This window comes from Oncorhynchus mykiss, chromosome 25, assembly GCF_057628025.1.
Source record: "Oncorhynchus mykiss isolate SJ-2025 chromosome 25, ASM5762802v1, whole genome shotgun sequence".
NCBI classification, from domain to species: domain Eukaryota; kingdom Metazoa; phylum Chordata; class Actinopteri; order Salmoniformes; family Salmonidae; genus Oncorhynchus; species Oncorhynchus mykiss.
In genome coordinates, this window is record NC_143046.1 from 41,925,303 (window position 1) to 41,948,708 (window position 23,406).

Consider the following 23,406-nt stretch of genomic DNA (forward strand, 5'->3'; position numbering starts at 1 on the left):
GGTCAGGATGAGTGTTTGAGCGCAGCTCTCCGACTCCTCTTCTCTGTTTTATTCCTACTACCCCTGCAAAATACATATTTTCCTCCACACACACACACACACACACACACACACACACACACACACACACACACACACACACACACACACACACACACACACACACACACACACACACACACACGCACACACACATATTGAGTCAGAGAGATGCAGATATTCATACTGTACCGGTATCTCTGTGTTCAAGGTCGCCACCTCTGTCACTTTGGGAAGCTCCCTGGTCTGGGTCTTGATGTAACACCTCTGATGTTTGGCGAACCGGATACCTGTGATTCCCTTTGAGCGGAAAAAGCGAGATGGAATAATATAAAATTCTGATATGTATCGTTTATTATTTTGTCTGTGATGTGGAACAGCATGGTGATGGGGCGATATCATTTTTCTAAATGTTTCTTCAGTCTCTTGAAGAAAAACCTAAGCTCTTAATAACTAGCAGATATTAGAACCTAATGAGGGTGCCTTTTGAGTTTCTTTCTTTGTTTTTCTCCTTCTACCTTTTTTCTACCTCCTTCTAGATTACAGCACATTCAAAGACAATTTATCTCCTACAACACAAGCCTCACTTTTAGAAGAGATTGAGTAAAAAATGAGGGGTTCATCCAGGCTAAACATTACTTGATAGAGAGGATATCTCAAGCAGGAAAGCCAAGCGACATATCCTAGGGCGAAGCAGCAGTTGCATCCCAAATGGTACCCTTTTCCCTTGATAGTGCCTTCAGAAAGCATCAACACCCCTTGACTTTTTTCACATGTTGTTGTGATACAGCCTGAATTTAAAATTGATTCAATTGAGATTAGGTGTCACTAGCCAACACACAATACCCCACAATATCAAATGGGAATTATGTTTGTATTTCTTTTTTAACATGAATTAAAATGAAATGTCTTGAGTCAATAAATATTCAACCCCTTTGTTATGGCAATATTTATAAAACCTGTGCTTAATAATAATAACACATAATAAGTTCAATTGACTCACTGTGTGCAATAATAGTGTTCAACATGATTTTTGAATGACTGCCTCATCTTTTGTACCCCACACATACAATTATCTGCAAGGTCCCTCAGTCAAGCAGTGACTGAGGGACCTTACAAAGCCTCGCAAAGAAGGTCACCTACTGCTTGATGGATAAAAAAAGCAGGCATTTAATATCCCTTTGAGCATGGTGAAGTTATTAATTACACTTTGGATGGTGTATCAATACACCCAGTCACTACAAAGATGCAGGCGTCTTTCCTAACTCAGTTGCCAGAGAGGTAGGAAACCGCTTAAGGATTTCACCATAAGACCAATGGTGACTTTAAAACAGTTACAGAGTTTAATGGCTGTAATAGGAGGAAACTGAAGATGGTTCAACGACATTGTAGTTACTCCACAATACTATCCTAAATGACAGAGTGAAAGAAGGAAGCCTGACAGAATACAAATATTCCAAAACATGTATCCTGTTTGCAACAAGGAACTAAAGTAATAATACTGCAAAATTAACAATGAACTTTTTGTACTGATTACAAAATGTTATGTTTGGGGCAAATCCAACACAATTCATCAGTGAGTACCACTCTTCAAATTTTCAAGCATGGTGGTGGCTGCATCATGTTATGGTTATGCTTGTCATCGGCAAAGACAAGGCCAAATATACACTGGAGTTGCTTACCAAGACGACATTGAATGTTCCTGAGTGGCCTCGGCTTGAAAATCTGTGGCAAGACTTAAATGGCTGTCTAGCAATGATCAATAACCAACTGGACAGAGCTTGAAGATTTAAAAAAATAATAAATGTGCAAATATTGTACAATCCAGATGTGCAAAGTTCTTAGAGACGCACCCAGAAAGACACAGCTGTAATTGCTGCCAAAGGTGATTCTAACATGTATTGACTCCGGAGGTTGAACACTTATCTAGTCAAGATATATCAGTGTTTTATGATTCATATTTATGATTCGTATTTTGTGTACATTGTTCACACAAAAAAATACATGCAAGTCCATTTTAATCCCACTTTGTAACACAACAAAATGTGGAAAAGTTCAAGGGGTGTGAATACTTTCTGAAGTTACTGTTTATGGCATAGGGTGATATTTGGAGTGCATCCAGTGTTTCTATGGAGGCTGCCTCCGCTGAATTAGTCAGTCATAGGTTCCTGTCACTCTCTTAATCTGTGCAGCCTATTGAAGAGCCAGTCTTTTCAGCTCCATTGATGACCCCCCCGCAACTTGTGGAATGCAGGGCCTTTTCAGTTTGATGACGACAGGAGAAAGCCTATTTCAACAAAGCAGACATATCTGTTAATTATCTTTGTGTGCAAGTATCTGTTTGACTAAGTAGTTCTGCTGGAATAAGTCTGAAAGCCTACGAAAGCATATGAGATTGTAACTCGTGCCGTCTCTAGGGCTACCAGAGTCATATGAGAATAGAGTGGCGGATCTTCACCGGCCACGCTCGCCTTAACATTGTATCACGATAAGTGGTGGCGTGAAAATGGACTCGATTCAATCGTAATTGAATTACATCGACATGGCGTAGAGCTCGAACACCTTTCTGACGTCTTTAAATGAGCGTTAACTTGGAAATACAGAAGTTCTATTCCACTAGTCTTTAGAGGTCACACACGACGACACGATGTGAAGCCTGTCAGAATCCTCTTGTCTGTAATTGTCTTTAAAGCGCGACAATAGCAGTCGCCGACAGAGAAGTATAATGTTTACGCCTGACTTTATTGTGATGAGCCCCTGTTTATTTCACTGTAATGGCGAGCACCACTACAGAGAGAGGAAAAGGACAATCTCGGGATGTGATGCAATAATTAACAGAGTTGGTCAACCGGAAAAGAAAGAAAATACACATCATTATGGGGATAATAAATGGGAAAAGGATGCAAGGTTTATAAAATAATGTCAGAATACCGGCTCACTATTCACCCCTGATTAAACATGCTACACGTATACTGATAGCTTTAAGCTTTCCAACTGAACAATGATTTGATTGGAGGGCTCATTGCATTGTCATTGCAGAGAAAGGTTAGGGGACACTGTACGATTCATTGTCACTTGGGCTCTATATTACCATCTCTTCCCGCATCTAGCATCTTGTCAGCCCAGGTAATGTGTTGAGGAAAAAAAACATGGATGCTCATTCTACCTTTAATAAATGATCAGCTATTAACTCCACGCTCTCCCCTCAGCTCCTGTTAAAGGGGGCCCTAAACCCATGCCATGAAATATTATCTCTGAGTCGCTGAACCTCACCTCACCTCACCTGTTTGTGATTTCCTTTCATTCACAGTCGTGTTCAGGGTCGTGCACATTTAAGGCACAAAACTGGAAAAAAAACATTTCACAATGGAAAATATAAAAGATTGTTTGTTTTTGGACAACTAAAGGTAGTGCCTTCCTCTTTTAGTCCATTTCCCTCTGTTTTGAGCCTAATGGACACAACCTAGGATTAATGTTGCTTGCCGTAAACAATAAACAATGTAATCTTTGGATATTGGAATATCTGAGAAACAGTATGTAGTTTAAGGAAAATATAGATTATTTCATGACTAAATGTAAAGCAGATAATTGCAGTATAGAATCTGGATTGATATGACGAGGTACTGTGTGTTGCTCATAAAGGTAACCTGGAAGACTTCACATAAAAAGGGATCCGTGCCTTAGATTGAATCAATTTGTAGAACGCAAGTTTGTGTTGATGTCAAGCGCAAGGTTCTGGAAAACTGGAAGGTGAGGTAGGCCTACTCTCATCTATACTGTTTTCCCCAAAATTAATTCTACATCATTATTTGAAATGTATTCTTGTATTATTGCTTATTTTGATATGGTTTGAAAGTAATTGATTATGTAATAGGAATGATTTAGAGCTTTACTCTAGTTCCAGATATCATTTGTTAACAAAAGAGAGTAACCTTCAAAATACATAGATGCTGTCTTTTGCATCAAAATATATATTTTTTAGAAGAGCTACATTGAAACACATTAGATGTGTTGGTGGTAGTTGCACTATGGGACCATAATTATTCTCATACAAAAGACTGTTGAATATGCTTGAATGCCAGTCCTGTCTCTACTGGTATTCTTATCTCCACTTCCTGTTCCCTAGGTTCTTCCTGCAGCATGTTCCCTGTATTAACCTGAAACAAAAGAAGCGGCATTACCTGCTCATTTCAATTCCTCATTCACAGCCCTTGAGCTTGACGGAGATCGTTTTTAAGGTGGCTTTTGAATTTGTAATGACTTGAAACATCCTTTATTTTAAAAAGTATATTCAACCCCCCCCCCCCCCCCCTCTCCCGTGGCAGTGCCCGGAATCAAACACATTTTCTTGGTGAATTTGCTTCACTGACAGAAGTCAATAATTCAGACTGGATGGAATGGAGGAGGAACCAGCAATATGCATGCTATCGGTATGTGTGTGTGTGTGCGCGCACGCAAGTGCTTGCGTGTGAGTATGAGTGTGAGAAGTAACTGAGACCTCTTGTTATTAGATATTTAGTTTTATATAGAAAAAAGTGTTCCAAAAACGTTTTTTCAGCTGTTCCCATAGGATAAATCTTTTTGGTTCCAGGTAGAACCCTTTTGGGCCTTTTGGGGTCCATGTAGACCCCTTTTCAAGAGGGTTCTACAATCTACATGCAGCCGAATAACCCTTTTAGGTTCTAGAAAGCACCTTTTGTGTGTATGTGTGCACGTTGGGTAAGGGATTGTGTATGAGAGGGAATTGAAAGCTCTTGTTATGATATTTTGTATTATTTATGACACACATTGTCACATCAGCTTTTTCTGTGTGAGAGAGAGAAAAAAATAGAAGAGAGTGCAGGGTTTTGTCGAAGAAGATATGATTTCACGAGAACACAAATGCTTTTACACAATGTAAGAACAATTTCGAAAGTGCTCAAACACAAATTCAATCATTCTGCACAAAAACTATAATAATAATAAAAAAGAGACGGTAAATGAAGTATGCATAAAGTATACTGTACGTAATGTGTATTTTGTCAATACTTACATGTTTGAAGTCGTGGACCTCGAGGACCTCATTGCTACCGTTGCCCATCCTGAAGATCTCAATGCGGTGGGTGGGGTCAATCTCCATGATGCTGTCTGTTTCCATGCCGTCCAGCACGGCCTGATAATGTTGGTTGTACACCTGGAGACACAGGACCAATCACAAACCTCCTCAGCCTAGCTGACAGGTCATTTAACCAATAATACATGAGGGTGGGGCAACTTAACTGAATAGCTCAAATCTACAGCCTTTCAATAGGCTTAATATCAGTGACGTGTATTCATGGATGCCAAGGGAAGCCAGGCTTCCCCAAAAACTTTACCAATAAAGATATATATAAACCTATATAATAGGTTTATATATAAACCTAAATAATTTATCTTTCGTCTCTGTGTTTCATAATTTTCCTTCAATTCGCAAGAGGCTGAATGTATCTCACCGGAGAAAGCATGCGAGCGAGCAAAACAGCGCCCCTCTGTCTCTATGTGTAGCCCATCTATCTAATGCGGTCTGATCAAAAAGAGTATGATATTGTTGCCGCCGTAGCATTGAATGCAAGGGAAGCCAGCGAGCATTTGGCCTCCCTTTGATAAAAACAGTAAAATAATAGCCAATCAGCATTGAAAGGATCTGAGCGAGCTCAACTGTGAATGGTCCTGGCGCCAGTTTGGATTTGGCTTCACACCAATCACAACACAACAAAAGCCAAACGTCATTGACAGAAAAAAACTGAATTGTTGTCTCATTTTGTTGTCATCCAGTGGCTAGCTAGCTTGCTAAAATTGTCCCTTTCCTAAATTAGCCATAGATGGAGATTTGGACTTCTGGTTCTACTTAATTCTCGATACTTAGCAATGATTATAACAGTGATTCTGATCCAACCATGAATTCATACTTTGTGTCCCTGGTCTGAAGTTCAATATGTAGCTAGATGTAGTGGTTCATCATTGCCCAAGAAAGGAAGTTAGGCTAGCGAGCAAACATTATAGCCAGGACAACAAAAACTAAAAGTGTGTAGCCTACTGTATGACAGAGTCCTACACTGTTTTGGCAACATGAAAGAGACGAGGATAGGATTGGTGAGTCAACATGTTTTTTCTACTTTCGCACACACACACACACAGAAATCAGTACCACGGACAGCCACATATTTAGCTTACGTTGATTAGACTAAATCGTTTTCGGTATCTTTTATTTGTCACTATATTAGACTAAGCATACAGTATATAGACATAATTATGTGGACACCCCTTCAAATTAGTGGATTCGGCTATTTCAGTGACACCCGTTGCTGACAGTTGTATCAAATCGAGTTCATCAAATTTCTGCCCTGCTAGAGCTGCCCCGGTCAACTGTAAGTGCTGTTATTTTGAAGTGGAAACATCTAGGAGCAACAACGACTCAGCCGCGAAGTGGTAGACCACACAAGCTCACAGAATGGAACCACCGAGTGCTGCAGTGCATAACAATTGTCTGTCCTCAGTTGCAACACTCACCACCATGTTCCCAACTGCCTCTGGAAGCAACGTCAGCAGAAGAACTGTTAGTCGGGAGCTTCATGAAATGGGTTTCCATGGCCGAGCAGCCTAATATCACCAAACACAATGCTAAGTGTCGGGCTAGAGTGGTGTAAAGCTCGCCACCATTGGACTGTGGAAATGCGTTCTCTGGAGTGATGAATCACGCTTCACCATCTGACAGTACGACATCCTGGCGGATGCCAGGAGAACGCTACCTGCCCCAATACATAGTGCCAATTGTAAAGTTTGGTGGAGGAGGAATAATGGTCTAGGTCTGTTTTTCATAGTTCGGGCTAGGCTCCTCAGTTCCAGTGAAGGGAATTCTAGCATACAATGACATTCTAGACAATTATGTGTTTCCAACTTTGTGGAAACAGTTTGGGGAAGACCCTTTCCTGTTTCAGCATGACAATGCCACCGTGCACAAAGTGAGGTCCATACAGAAATAGTTTGTTGAGATTGGCGTTGAAGAACTTGACTGGCCTGCACAGAGCCCTGACCTCAAACACCTTTGGGATGAATTGAAATGCCAACTGCGAGCCAGGCCTAATCACTCAACATCACAAATGCTCTTGTGGCTGAATGGAAGCAAGTCCCTGCAGCAATGTTCCAATATTTAGTGGAAAGCCTATGATTTTTGAATGAGATGTTTGACTAGCAGGTGTCCACATTCTTTGGTCATGTATTGTAGGGGATTTGATGATGTTGAAATGTTGAAGTTGAAGTGGTGCTGATAGTGGAGACAGCTCCTGTTTTCTATGAGATTTGCGGTAACTCTGTGTTCTGAATCAACAATTGTTTAGTAGTCCGAAAATTTCGGAAACATTAACTTGATTGACCATGCTGTAGGTCATGTAACAGTTTGTTACATGCAAGGTGCTTTGTGGATAGATGTTGCTCTCTGGTTTTGTGATGAAACAAAGGCGTGGCTGAATTTATTTTGCCACTATTCTGTTACTTACTGTCTCTGCCTTAGGCCTATATATCACGGTGGCAAGGCATACGAACTAATATGTTATAGACCAAACAATACAATTATCAGAACATTTTAAACCATGACGGCGTTGTGTGTTACTAATGGTTTTCTTTGAGACTGTGGTCCCAGCTCTCTTCAAGTCATTGACCAGGTCCTGCCGTGTAGTTCTGGGCTGATCCCTCACCTTCCTCATGATCATTGATGCCCCACGAGGTGAGATCTTGCATGGAGCCCCAGACCGAGGGTGATCATCTTGAACTTCTTCCATTTTCTAATAATTGCGCCAACAGTAGTTGCCTTCTCACCAAGCTGCTTGTCTATTGTCCTGTAGCCCATCCCAGCCTTGTGCAGGTCTACAATTTTATTCCTGATGTCCTTACACAGCTCTCTGGTATTGGCCATTGTGGAGAGGTTGGAGTCTGTTTGATTGAGTGTGTGGACAGGTGTCTTTTATACAGGTAACGAGTTCAAACAGGTGCAGTTAATACAGGTAATGAGTGGAGAACAGGAGGGATTCTTAAAGAAAAACTAACAGGTCTGTGAGAGCCGGAATTCTTACTGATTGGTAGGTGATCAAATACTTATGTTATGCAATAAAATGCAAATTAATTACTTAAAAGTCATACAATGTGATTTTCTGGATTTTTGTTTTAGATTCCGTCTCTCACAGTTGAAGTGTACCTATGATAAAAATGACAGAAAACCTGCAAAATCGGTAGTGTATCAAATACTTGTTCTCCCCACTGTGGGTTGCAATGTTGCTTTTCCTCCCCTGGCTTGGCTTCCAAAGGGATTTTACCCATGCACCGCTACTGCTTCATATACCTGTAGCCTTTCAATAGCATTTAACCAGGCTAAATACACCGTCACCCCCCCCCCCCCTTTAAAATTGGTGGCAAGGGTGTTATAAGCCAAAGAGAAATACCGTAGTACAAAGATTTGAGGCCAATACACACTTGATGCAATCACATTGATTTCTGTCATATTCTTCAAAGCATCGTGTCCAAAGTAACACACAACACATGACCAATGCAAGAAATACACCACTGCAGTGAACGGCGTCCGGCATGCTGACATTTGTAAAGTGCCAAAGTATTCATAAGCACGACCAGAGATAACACAGAGTCATTGTTGATACATTGCTATTGACAAACCGCAAGTTCAAATTAAGATTTGCACATCCATAGAGGCTGCGTAGGTACTCTGTGAGTAGCTACGTCGAATAAATGGCACTTTGAATACGTGGCTTGGATATTATTTTTATTTTTTACTTGGCCGTAACTTGGTGCACTGGTTGTTTATCACGACACCTTGCTTATGGACTGTTCATGGGTATGCATGGTTGGCTGTTAAAATTCCCTGTCTACAAAAATGATTCATGCCCACAAGCTGAAAACGACGCTATTAATATTTATGTCGAGTGTGGTGTTATAATGAGAAATACATGTTGCTGAGTTCATCTTCGTCTGTTGTGGTGGTGAATCAAAGCGCCCCATACTGTACCAATGAGAGAGTTGATTAATGGATTCAAGAAGGTGGCCAATGAAATCAATTAAGATTAATATTCCCAATCAACAAAAATAACCCAAGCCCTGTGAAAAATATAGTTTCTTTCTGGTGTTTATGACTACAATGTCCCTGTCTGATGCTCATATGTTGGTCTATGGTGTAGTGACACAGTAACACTAGTTAAAGCTCTATAACATGGTCACTAACACATAAGCCTTTTGACATTTTAAATGACCTGCCCCACTTATTACCAGGTTCTAGAATAGGGGAGCAATAATGATTTAATGGGATATAATTCTTAACAGAAGATCACAGCAAGTATGGCTCTGCAGTATAAATAACCATTAACATGGATCACAACGGCCTTGGCTCAGAAAGGGACCCCAAACTTTAAATTCGTAAGACGCAGCCAAATGAAGATTGGAGATGATATTCAAGTATCTGTCATCCTCGTCACCATTGAGTGTCTTCACGAGAAACCGAGAGTGGCCTTCACTTGTAACTTCACTTTATTATCTGCACAGCCTTTACAACCAATTACTAAAAAACACATTCTTCCAGATGTACATGCTCGGCAACCGAAGCCTGACTGGCTCACAAAAGACCCAGACGTTGCAAGGAAGTAATGATAGTGAAAGTTAATTAGCTTTCTCTGCGACTTCACGTAGGCGGAGAGGCCAATATTCAGGGATGACATTAGTTCAAGGTGTAGCTAATGCAGGTACAAAGACTGTTGGGCTCTCATATTATAAAGGTTCTGTTCAGTACATCCTGAGAACTCCTGAAGAAATGTCATAATGATTAGTACTCGATCGGGTTGGCTATTCAGAAATGCCATATAATTAATTTGAAGGTTCAGATTCAACGCTGTTTTAACAATTGAAACTGTTCTGAATACCATACCTAAAATCCATGAAGCATAAGAAATATAACTTATCAAAACAATGAAATTAAGTTTAAGGAACAATTTTAAAAAGTGTATGAATTAGTCTTGTCAGTTTCAGGCAAGCAAAAAAATGGGTAGCAATTAGTTATAGCTCCACGCAATAAAGCATTTATAATGTATTAGTAAATAGTTAAATGATTTATTAATCTTTACTCCATTCGTAAGATGTTTAATATAGGTCCTTATAGACGGCAGGTAGCCTGGCAGGGTAGGAGCGTTGGACCAGTAACCGAAAGGTTGCTGGATCGAATCTGTCGTTCTGACCCTGTTCCCTGGGCGCCGATGACGTGGATGTCGTTTAAGGTAGTGTCACGAATATTACCGAAGGTGACTCCCCTTCTTGTTTGGGTGGCACTCGGCGGTCGTCGTCGCCGGTCTACTAGCTGCCACCGATCCTTTGTTCTGTGTTCGTTTGGTTTTGTCTAATTGGTTTCACCTGTTTCTTGTTTGGTTGTTAGGGTGGGGTTATTTAAGTTCGTTCAGCCCGCTTCTGTTTGTGCGGGCTTGTTCGTCTGTATGTGTTAGACTGGTTTGTGTTTGCATTTCGGGTTTCTCACTGTCCTTTATTTTTTCACATTATTGTTTTCTATTTTTGTTCCTGTGATTTATTCTGGACATTAAAGCGTGTTTTTCCCGCATCCTTTTGCTCTCTGCGCCTGACTCCACACCTATTCACTCATTGAGCGTTACATGTAGACCCCCTCACCTCTGATTCAGAGGGGTTGGGTTAAATGCGGAAGACACATTTCAGTTGAATGTATTCAGTTGTAGAACTGACTGAGGAATCTCCCTTTCCCCTTATAAACCATTGACTAATCAGTAGTTAAGTATTTTTGTGTGGCCTCATAAAGTGTGAGCTATTTATACTTTATAAATATATACTTTTAAAAATATTTTGAGTGACCAGAGTAATTTCTCACAAAAAGATGGACAGGCCATAGACATTCCAGAAGTACCTGACGCTCCTGAACGTCTCAAAATGCCAGTCACACTGTTGTAATAGTGTCATGTGTAACTTCAGACCCACTCTATGCTAAGTAACGTTAAGCTTGTTGTCCAAAAATGCTAACTAGTATTTCTTGGCGGGGACTGTTCTACCAAAATCAAAAAGTATTTATTGCAGTAACTCCTTAGAGCAGTCCATGGATTGTTTTAGGTAAGGAAACAAATCTGAATACATAATTTCACTGAACTATCCCATTACGTTTAAAGAGTTGCTACCTTTAAAAGGACCAGTTAAAGTGCTGCCAAACAAAGCCATGTGTGAAAATAGTCTGTGGTTAAAAGTAGAAGACCTAAGGTCTGGAAACATTTAAGGTTAAACATTATCAACAGATTATCGTGAAAGACACACAAATTATTTTGTGTCTGGTGGACACAAGAAAATTGTCACAGATTTCCAATAAGTTTTGTGATTTCAAATCGAATCAAATCTAACTTTATTGGTGACATAATCGTTTAGCAGATGTTGATGCGAGTGTAGCGAAATGCTTGTGCTTCTAGTTTCGACAGTGTCGTAATATCTAACAAGTAATCTAACAATTCCCCAACAACTACCTAATACTCACAAATCAAAAGGGGTGAATGTGAATATGTACATATAAGTATATGGATGATCGATGGCCGAACGGCATAGGCAAGGTATAGTAGATTGTTATTAAATACAGTAAATACAATTGAAGTCGGACGTTTACATACACCTAGGTTTGTGTCATTAAAACTCCTTTTTCAACATCTTCACACATTTCTTGTTAATTTAACAAACTATAGTTTTGGCAAGTTGGTAAGGACATCTACTTTGTACATGACACAAGTCATTTTTCCAACAATTGTTTACAGATTATTTCACTACAGATTATCACAATTCAGTGGGTCAGAAGTTTATATACACTAAATTGACTGTGCCTTTAAACAGCTTGGAAAATTCCCGAAAATGATGTCATGGCTTTAGAAGCTTCTGATAGGCTAATTTACATCATTTGAGTCAATTGGAGGTGTAGGCTATCAAATACTAATTGAGTGTATGTAAACTTCTGACACACTGGGAATATGATGAAAGAAATAAAATCTGAAATAAATCATTATCTCTACTATTATTCTGACATTTCACATTCTGATCCTAACTGACCTAAAACAGTGAATTTTTACTTGGATTAAATGTCAGGAATTGTGGAAAACTGAGTTTAAATGTATTTGGCTAAGGTGTATGTAAACTTCTGACTTCAACTATACATGTGATATGAGTAATGTAAGATATGGAAACATTATTGAAGTGGCATTATTTAAAGTGTCATTGTTAAAATGACTAGTTATCCATTTATTAAAGTGTTCAGTGATTGGGTCTCAATGCAGGCAGCAGCCTCTCTGAGTTAGTGATTGCTGTTTAGCAGTCTGATGGCCTTGAGATAGAAGCTGTTTTTCAATCTCTTGGTCTCAGCTTTGATGCACCTGTACTGACCTCGCCTTCTGGATGATAGCGGGGTGAACAGGCAGTGGCTCGGTTGGTTGTTGTTATTGATGATCTTTTTGGCCTTCCTGTGACATCGGGTGCTGTAGGTGTCATGGAGGGCAGGTAGTTTGCCCTCGGTTATACGTTGTGCAGACTTCCACACTGTGGAAAGCCTTGCGGTTCAGGGCGGTACAGTTGCCGTACCAAGCTGTGAAACAGCCTGACAGGATGCTTTCGATTGTGCATCTGTAAAGGTTTGTCAGGGTTTTGGGTGACAAGCCAAATTTCTTCAGCCTCCTGAGGTTGAAGAGGCGCTGTTGCGCCTTCTTCACCACACTGTCTGTGTGGGTGGACCATTTCAGTTTGTCTGTGATGTGTACGCCAAGGAACTTAAAAGTTTCCACGTTCTACATTGCTGTCCCTTCGACGGGGATAGAGGGGTGCTCCCTCTGCGGTTTCCTGAAGTCCATGATCATCTCCTTTGTTTTGTTGACGTCTCCTTTGTTTAGTTGAATAGTTGATTTACGATAGTTGGTTGAACATACTTACTGCAAATTATACATGTAACATTTTTACCTCAAACACATATCAGTAATAATCAAGGAATAAAATCCACAAGAGAAAAACTGTCTTATCCGGACAGCTTTTGTGTGCAGGCTACATCTCCGTATTTTATGATTAGTTTGCGTTTGCGAGGTTGAAACAATTAGCAAAACACTCACATTCCAACTCTTCCTCACGTCCTTGCAGCAGTCGTTTTACAACAGTTTACTGAATAAAATTGTTATGTATTAGGACTAAGTATTAATGTCCCATGGGGTTTTCCGTAGCAGTAGTTCTAATGCTCTGCACTATGGGTATTGAAGTCAATTGTTAGATGACTTCCTGAAGTATTTTAAGAAGTACAACTTTCAGTAAAGAACTCAGTGGATAGAGCTGAAGAGATGGAGGAAGTGGATACAGAGTTTGAATCAAGCAGCGAGTTGAGCAAAGTTGGTGAAGATCAATGTCCTGAACAGTAGTGTGAAACATTTTTACAAAAATGAAATTGTATAAAATTGGAGTGCAGGATATGTTTAATAATGGATTGTTTGTCGTTGGGATGAGTTTGTTGAGTAAGGATGCATATGTGGGAGACCCATTTGAGGTGTGAAATGGTGAAGTATGCGCTGGGAGAAGTGAAGTCAATCAAGTCAATTAATTGTATTTCTGAAGAACAGAGGAGATTGTCGTGGGCCTCGAAACAAATCGGGACAACAGATGTATCGTGCTTTGAACTTCAGAGCAGAGCACCCATCAAAGGAGTCATCTCAGGGATGATGACATACAGTACCAGTCAAAAGTTTGGACACACCTACTCATTCAAGGGTGTTTCTACATTTTTACTATTTTCTACACTGTAGAATAATAGTGAAGGCATCAAAACTATGAAATAACACATATTGAATCATGTGAACTCATCAGACCAAAGGACAGATTTCCACCGGTCCACAGTGGTTCTTGCCATAATGGACTTGGTCCAAATAGGGCTATCTCCTGTATACCACCCGTACCTTGTCACAACACAACTGATTGGCTCAAATGCATTAAGAAGGAAAGAAATTGTCATCAAGGCAAAGGGTAGCTACTTTGAAGACTCTCCAATATATTTGGATTTGTTTTTGGTTACTACATGACTCCATATGTGTTATTTCAAAGTTTACATCTTCACTATAATTCTACAATGTAGAAAATAGTAAAAAAATACATAAAAAATGTTGAATGAGTAGGTGTGTGTCACGCCCTGACCTTAGAGCGCTGTTTTATTTCTCTATTTGGTTAGGTCAGGGTGTGATGTGGGGTGTGCATTCTATGTTCTATTTTCTATGTTTTGTATTTCTTTGTTTTTGCCGGGTTCTCAATCAGGGACAGCTGTCTATCCTTGTCTCTGATTGGGAACCATACTTAGGCAGCCCTTTTTCCCACCTGTGATTGTGGGTAGTTAACATTGTTTGTGGCACTTAGCCCTGTTGAGCTTCACAGTCGTTTTCTTGTTTTGTTGGCGACATTTATCTTAAATAAAAATAAATGTATGCTCACCACCCTGCACCTTGGTCTACTTCATTCGACGGCCGTGACAGAACTACCCACCACCAAAGGACCAAGCAGTGTGGTCAGGAGGAGAGGACACGACGGAAACCTGAGAGGCAGCCCCAAAATCATATATTTTTGTTGGGGGGGGGGGGGCAGATGACGTGGGCGTCGTTGCTGAGAGGTGAGTCCAAGACCGAGGAGGAATTCTTGGACCGTTTGAGCGAGGAGTGGTTGGCAGTAGAGAGGGACAAAAGAGTTTGGAGGGGTTGGAGTCTGGAGCAAGACAGTCGCTTAGTATATCAGTATATCCTGTGCCAGCTCCACGCACCCGGTCTCCTGTACGTCTGCCCAGCCTGGTAAGCCCTGTGCCAACTCTACGCACCCGGCCTCCAGTGGTGATCCATGACACGAAGCCTCCAGTGACGATCCATGGCACGAAGCCTCCAGTGATGATCCATGGCACGAAGCCTCCAGTGATGATCCATGGCAAGAAGCTTCCAGTGGTGATCCATGGCAAGAAGCCTCCAATGATGATCCATGGCACAAAGCCTCCAGTGATGATCCATGGTAAGAAGTCTCCAGTGATGATCCATGGCAAGAAGCCTCCAGTGATGTACCATGGCAAGAAGACTCCAGTGATGTACCATGGCACGAAGCCTCCAGTGATGATCCATGGCAAGAAGCCTCCAGTGATGATCCATGGCACGAAGCCTCCAGTGATGATCCATGGCACGAAGCCTCCAGTGATGATCCATGGCAAGAAGCCTCCAGTGATGATCCATGGCACAAAGCCTCCAATGATAATCCATGGCACGAAGCCTCCAGTGATGATCCATGGCACGAAGCCTCTAGTGATGACCCATGGCACGAAGCCTCCAACGACGGTCTCCAGTACGGAGCCTCCAGCGACGGCCTCCAGTCCGGAGCCTCCAGCGACGGCCTTCAGTCCGGAGCCTCCAGCGACGGCCTCTAGTCCGGGGTCCACAACGAGGGCGTCCAGTCCGGGGCCTGCAACGAGGGCGTCCAGCACCAGAGCCACCACCGCAGATAGATGCCCACACGGACCCTCCCCTATAGGTTCAGATTTTGCGGCCGGAGTTCGCACCTTTGGGGGGGGGGGGTGGGGGGGGGGGGTGGGGTACTGTGTCCAAAATTTCTGACTGGAACTTCGTGTTCAGGTTAAATACCTGAAGAGATGTGGTTGTGGATGTGCTGTGGTTGGTGCCCGGCGTCTGTACCGCTGGGTGAATGGAGAAAAATAAGAAAGTTTGTTGGTTCTGTTGTTTTTTGATAAACCTGCACATGTGATGCTTGGTTATGTAAGATATGTTGTATAAGCTTTCGTCTTCAAACCAATTTTAAAAGGATTTGGCCGTGTTTCAAGTGTGTGTAGAGGGACGGAGTATACTGAAGAACAACGTATAAAAGGATGATGGTGTTGCAATTGTGATCCCAAGTTCCTGGAGTGCCCTGTAAGGGTGAAAGAGATTGAGGTGGCGAAAGTTTGACCGCTCTATCGAATCTCCTATGCGGAGGCGATTTAAAAGAGTTGAGAAAACAAGGTAGTAGATGCACCACAGACTGTAGTAAGTGTTTGCTGCCAGCCAGAAGATACCATGTGTGTTAAAAAAAGTGGATTTTGTGGCTTTCATTGCCACGGTTATAAACTGTATGGCTCAAGTCTCAAAGAAGTAAGGGAAACTGGACATTCATATGGCTGCGGCAGAAAGGTTTTTGGGACTTAAGGATTTTACATCTGAAGACGGCCCGCACTCCTGTGTAGAAATCAGATTGGTTTAATTTTTTACAGAACATTTTTTGATTTAGTTTATTCGTATTTATTTATTTATTTTTTTACATTTTTGGGGGAATCGTGTTTCCATCCTGCACAGTAGGTGGCGGGAGGCACACTAAATTGTGACTTCCCCATCCCCATTCCTGAATTAGACTAAATTTAACAAAGGAACTGGCGATGAGGTTCGATGGAATTATGCTGCATTTTTCCAGGATGATGACAGTGATAAAAGTAAGATCTTTCATCGTTGAATCCGCCATTTGTTGACTGAATGTTGCATTGTGCTTGAGCCTCAAGGGGGAGGAGAGTAGTCACAACAGAGTGAATGAAAATAAATGGAGAAACAGGAAGTCAAAGTTAGTAAAAGTTCTAACAAGTAGAAGTAAATCATTAAAAAAACTCGAGGATGAGGTAGTAAGTTGTAACTAGTGTAAGGAATTTACTAGCAAACCTGATAGCAAAGAAGGAAATGTGATAAAGTGTCTTTAATGGGAGTGTCTACACAGAACATTTGAGATGTGACAGCCAATGGCAATAAAGATGAATTAAAGTGGCAACATTCGTTAGTGTGAAGAGAGCTAAAATATTTAACTTGCTAAGGAGCTTGGTTCAGCCTGAGAAACTATGGGATAATAATGACAGAAACATGTGAGTTTATATCTTGAATTTCGTGGTCGCACATTGAGCGTCGCAAGTACCATACGATTCACAAATGTGTAATTTAATTTCGCAAGCTTGTATCATGTCTTGTGAAAAATGTAACAAAACGGTTGCAAACTTGTGAAGTCCATTTACGACTATGAATATTAGGCTGTGAATCAAAAAGAAACGTGCAGATATTTTTTTTTATCTGCGCAAGCTCTGAGTTCCGCCATTGTTGTCACGTTACCTAGAGGTTCATAAGCTTGTAGAAAGTTTTGTAAGTTTGTAGAAAGAGATTCGCAAGTAAAAAAAACTGGTTTGAGCAGTGTTGGTGGCAGGACCTTTTACTCCTGACCAATCAGCCAAAACCCCAGCCACCAATTGCTGCAACATTGGCTGGATTGACCCATCAATCAAATCTCAGAAAGTAGCTTGAAGAGGAGAAGTCGGAAGCTACCCATGAAAGGCAACCAGAGTAGAGAGTGTACTGTACGTTCGTTGACGGAAGAGGTTGGAAACTGAGGTTTTGTTTGAAACTGCTAGTGAGTCGAGTGAAGCTAATAGTACAGAAAGTGAGAATAAGTGGGTTACAGTGATGAAGAAAAAGGGAAACATATAAGTAAAGCTATGTTGGTAAATAGGAAACCACTAGACTCGTTTTTGGTCAGGGTTTTGGATGAATGCTACTGGGGAAATCCATTTAACGTCTCCAGGAAAATCTGTAATGTGTTGGAATAAAGTGTGGAGTCAGTGAGAGCCAGTGTCGTAACACATCCGGCCATGATTGGGAGTCCGCCATAGGGCGGTGCACAATTGGCCCAGCGTCGTCTGGGTATGGCCGGGGTAGGCCGTCATTGTAAATAAGAATTTGTTTTTAACTGGCTTGCCTAGTTAAATAAAGGTCCAAAAATAAAAGGGGGTTATTTCCTGGGTGGCGCAACAAATAAAGGCAGAGGATATAACTGAAGACATTGATGGAGTGGTTGGTGCTCGTTGACTGACCTGTATGGTGGATGGAGAAAAAAAGTTCACTTCATCCATGCTACTGTTCTTTGATAAAGAGTCTCTCCCTTCTCATATCAAGTTAGGATTCATTGTGTACCCTGTAAGAGCTTTTGTGCACAAGCCCCTTCAGTGTCATACATGTAAAAGATTTGGTCATGTGTCAAGTGTGTGCAGAAGGGAAGAATATCGTATGCTAGATGAAGGGAAATATTGCAACTGTGGAGGTGAACATGCACCTGAATTATTGGAGTGCCCTGTGAGGTGGCAAGGATAAGGAGCGTCCAGCGTGTCTCCTATCTGGAGGCGGTGAGAAAATTGGAAGGAACGAGAGGCGGGGAAGAAGCAATGGTAGTAGAGCCAACAAGACCAGTGATGGTTTTTCATCAACCGAGGGATAGTGAAATGTTACATGTTAAAAAGGTGGACTTTGCATTATTTATTGCAATGGTCATAAACTGTACAGCAGAAGCGGAGAATAAGTCTAAGAAAATTGGAATCATTGTGAATGCCGCTGAACATTTTTTAGGGTTTTCACGATTTTACAGCCGAGGCAGTGCAAGAAATCCTGTCGGTGAATGTAGCCCCATCACAGGCCCCTGAGCCTTCTTATTCTTTATGTTTTTTAGTTGACGTGTTTTACTATGTATGATGCCGTTTTACCCCTTTCCCGGAAAGTTTTTATTAAGTTTCTTATTCAATACCCCGTCCAGCTGGTGGCGGTAATGCACCCTTAACAATGGATGCCAACCGTCGTTAAACCCCATCAAAGAAGAACAGAGTAATGTTAACGCTACTCGGCCTGAAGTACTAGAAGAAAACTATCTACTTGAAGGTAATAGTCTCTTATGTGTACATGGATTTCTTGGGTGAAAACACGTAACAGTAGTTTGTTCATCATATGAAATATAAATGGTACATTTCTAATTAACTTTAGCTACTGGCTTCTGACATTCATCCTAGCTTTACTATCAACTGGCTACCGTTAGCTTCATCAGGCAGCTTTAGATGCGAGGGGAAAACAAATTCACACCTAACAGGTGTGGCATGTCAATAAGCTGATTGAACAGGTGTACCTTGAGGAGTATTTTTGTCTGTAATAAAGCCCTTTTGTGGGGGAAAACTTGGCTGGACCTGGCTCCCCAGTGGGTGGGCCTATGACCGCCAAGGCCCACCCATGGCTGCACCCCTGTCCAGTCATGTGAAATCCATAGATTAGGGCCTAATGAATTTATTTCAATTGATTGATTTCCTTACACTATAAACTGTATCTCAGTAAAATCTTTGAAATTGTTGCATGTTGAGTTCATATTTTTGTTCAGTATAGAATTGGGGAAAAACTCCCACCATCATCACATCATAATGTTAAGATTCTAGAAAAACTAAAACGATATATTTGCTAGCTATATTTCAAATACTTTTTTAAATGACTTTTGAACTCTTTTGACAAACTACTTAATTACACTGCCTGTTTATTGATTGAAAAAGTTGACCAGAATTATGCCCCTCCTGCAAATAGGCTGCATTGTTTTGGTATAATTATGGCTGAATAGTCTTGTGCATATTTACAAGTGTCTAATTAGCCTAGTTAGCCAAATTACTGACTAGGCTTATTGTTATTCATGTTTTTGTTATTATTGCATTTCAGGTAGGAGAGGGAGTACGATCACAAGAAGGTAGAACGCTGCCAGACAGCCACAGGATCTCTAGAGGTATTACAGTCAATGCTTATGAACTGGATATTGTATGTGAATTGCCCATTTATATCAATGACACTAACAGAATGGTGTGATTGTTCAGCAACATGTGCAGTAAATACTAACATGCTTCGGTGATGAAAGGTACATCATGTATTTATTGTCATCTCTCCATCAGGCCTATGCATGCTGTGACATGGGCCTGAATGGGGACACATATGCTTCCAGCTGCCAGACTGAATACTGGGGCCTTCAGTGGTACCTTACCTGACATTACAGCAAGAGACTCCTTATCTCTGTTTCGCAGCCATTTAACATCAACATGTATTTTATGTAACCAGTCATTCATACAAACTGCTACAGACACAATAACGGACTTATATTCACTTGTCTATTTGTCCTATTCTTCAGGATTGTCTGGGATATACAGTGGGGCAAAAAAGTATTTAGTCAGCCACCAATTGTGCAAGTTCTCCCACTTAAAAAGATGAGGGAGGCCTGTAATTTTCATCATAGGTAAACTTCAACTATGACAGAAAAAATAAGAAAAAAAAGTCCAGAAAATCACATTGTAGGATTTTAAATTAATTTATTTGCAAAGTAGGGTGGAAAAAAAGTATTTGGTCAATTACAAAACTTTATCTCAATACTTTGTTATATACACTTTGTTGGTAATGACAGAGGTCAAACGTTTTCTGTCAGTCTTCACAAGGTTCACACACACTATTGCTGGTATTTTGGCCTATTCCTCCATGCAGATCTCCTCTAGAGCAGTGATGTTTTGGAGCTATTGCTGGGCAACACAGACTTTCAACTCCCCCCAAAGATTTTCTATGGGGTTGAAATCTGGAGACTGGCTAGGCCACTCCAGGACCTTGAAATGCTTCTTACGAAGCCACTCCTTCATTGCCCGTGCGGTGTGTGTTTGGGATCATTGTCATGCTGAAAGACCAAGCCACGTTTCATCTTCAATGCCCTTGCTGATGGAAGGAGGTTTTGACTCAAAATCTCACGATACATGGCCCCATTCATTCTTTCCTTTACACGGTACAGTCGTCCTGGTCTCTTTGCAGAAAAACAGCCCCAAAGCATGATGTTTCCACCCCCATGCTTCACAGTAGGTATGGTGTTCTTTGGATGCAACTCAGCATTCTTTGTCCTCCAAACACGACGAGTTGAGTTTTTACCAAAAAGTTATATTTTGGTTTCATCTGACCATATGACATTCTCCCAATCTTCTTCTGGATCATCCAAATGCTCTCTAGCAAACTTCAGACGGGCCTGGACATGTACTGGCTTAAGCAGGGGGACACGTCTGGCACTGCAGGATTTGAGTCCCTGGCGGCGTAGTGTGTTACTGATGGTAGGCTTTGTTACTTTGGTCCCAGCTCTCTGCAGGTCATTCACTAGGTCCCCCGTGTGGTTCTGGGATTTTTGCTCACCGTTCTTGTGATCATTTTGACCCCACGGTGTGAGATCTTACGTGGGGCACCAGATCGAGGGAGATTATCAGTGGTCTTGTTGTATGTCTTCCATTTCCTAATAATTGCTCCCGCAGTTGATTTCTTCAATCCAAACTGCTTACCTATTGCAGATTCAGTCTTCCCAGCCTGGTGCGGGTCTACAATTTTGTTTCTGGTGTCCTTTGACAGCTCTTTGGTCTTGGCCATAGTGGAGTTTGGAGTGTGACTGTTTGAGGTTGTGGACAGGTGTCTTTTATACTGATAACAAGTTCAAACAGGTGCCATTAATACAGGTAACGAGTGGAGGACAGAGGAGCCTATTAAAGAAGAAGTTACAGGTCTGTGAGAGCCAGAAATCCTGCTTGTTTGTAGGTGACCAAATACTTATTTTCCACCATAATTTGCAAATAAATTCATAAAAAATCCTACAATGTGATTTTCTGGATTTTTTTTCTCATTTTGTCTGTCATAGTTGAAGTGTACCTATGATGACAATTACAGGCCTCTCTCATCATTTTAAGTGGGAGAACTTGCACAATTGGTGGCTGACTAAATACTTTTTTGCCCCACTGTATGTATGTATGTATATATATATTAGCACACACATATATATGTAAATATATAACATATGCATGACTTACTGACACTGACATGGAGTGCTCCATGTTCCTGCTGGTAGCAGGCCTCAACCTGGATGCAGGGAAATGTCCTGCAGGACATTGGAAATCAATTGACAAACCTGCATAGATTGACAAAATTAAATGGTACCTGTCTTTAGTCAATTGAAATCATGACAGTCACAGTTTTTTTTTACACAGGAGTGTACAGGTTTTTGTTCCAGCACTTGACTAACAAGTCATTCAACTAACTGATCTAAATTGAAAAAAAAACTTTCAGTATCATGGAACAGAAGCCACTGATGTATTACTGAACTAGATTCCCAATTTACAAGTTTACAATTCTGCATGATAGAGAATAACGTGTGGATCTATTTCTATCTAACCTTGTGAATAAATTCCAAGAACAAGTTTCAACCTAGCTAGCTTGCTAATGGCATTTATATCAACTTTATCAATGAGATGGTTAACTTCCAAATATTATAAATGTTTCCCCCTCGCTTTTAAAGCTGTCTAATTAAGCGTAACAGATACTAGTAAAGCTAGGATGAAGCCAGCAAGCTAGCTAGCTAACATTAGCTGCTGTCAATTTGATCTGAAATGTACCATCATATTTCACTTTACACAAACTACTGTCATGCCATTTCACCTATAAAATATATTATTACCTTCAAGTAGACCATTTCATCCTAGTACTTCAGGCCAAGGAGTAAGTAACGTTGTTACTTTACACAAATTACCTCTTCTCCTCTTCAAATTACTTTCTGAGATTTGATTGATGGAACAATCCAGCCAATGTTTGCAGCAATAGGCGGCTGCGGTTTTGGGCTGATTTGTCAGGAGTAAAAGGTCCTTCCCCCAGAGCTGCTCAAATAAAAATTATACTTGCAAATCTATTTCCACAAACGTGCAAACCTTCTACAAGTTTACAAATCTCTTTGTAACGCAACAACAGTGACAGAACTCAGAGCACGTGCAGATAAAAATATTTGTTTTTTTGATTCACAGCAGAATATTCTCAGTCATTCTCAGTTATAAATGGACTTGTAATAATTCTGAAAATAAATTATGCTTTCAAATCTTATGAAATGTATTCAAATGTCAAGTTACAAGTTTGCAATTATTGTTAAATGTTTCACACATTATGATACAAGCTGATACAATCTATTTACACATTTGCGAATCGTACCACTAATCTCAATGAGCGACCACAAAATTCTAAATACAAATTCACAGGGTTCTGTCATCATTATTATCCCCATAAGAAACCAGGTGACCAGTCATTTGTAGACATTGTGAAATCTTTGGAAGGACATTTTTTCCCCAAGCCACTTGTAATTGCAGAGAGATTCAGATTTCACAAACGGAACGAAGACGAAGGTGAATCCATTGCTCAATATGTTGCAGTGCTAAAGATACTAACTGAACATTGTGAGTTTAATGCAACATTGAATGACCCTATCTGTGATTGGATTGTGTGTGGCTTAAGGAGTAAGGCAATACAAAAGCACCTACTCTCTGAAGACAATCTAACCTTATGGAAAACAGTTGAGGTTGCTGTATCAATGGAGATAAGTGAAAAAGAAGAACAGCAGCTGGGGGCTGCATCAAGAGTTCAGTGTAGCAGCAGCGCAGGATAAACAAAA

The 23,406-nt window shown here is 40.8% G+C and overlaps 1 protein-coding gene across 2 annotated transcripts in view; it reads right to left on the minus strand.

Moving 5' to 3' along the window:
- Nucleotides 1–23,406, minus strand: part of LOC110505189 (tenomodulin) — a 113,680-nt gene that overhangs the window by 16,593 nt on the left and 73,681 nt on the right. For both annotated transcript variants that reach the window (XM_021584228.3, XM_090219944.1), the window contains exons 3-4: nt 5,072–5,212; nt 232–339 (exon numbers count right to left, since the gene is read on the minus strand). In XM_021584228.3, coding sequence (XP_021439903.1) covers nt 232–339; nt 5,072–5,212 — 249 coding nt within the window. The remainder of the gene's footprint in view (nt 1–231; nt 340–5,071; nt 5,213–23,406) is intronic.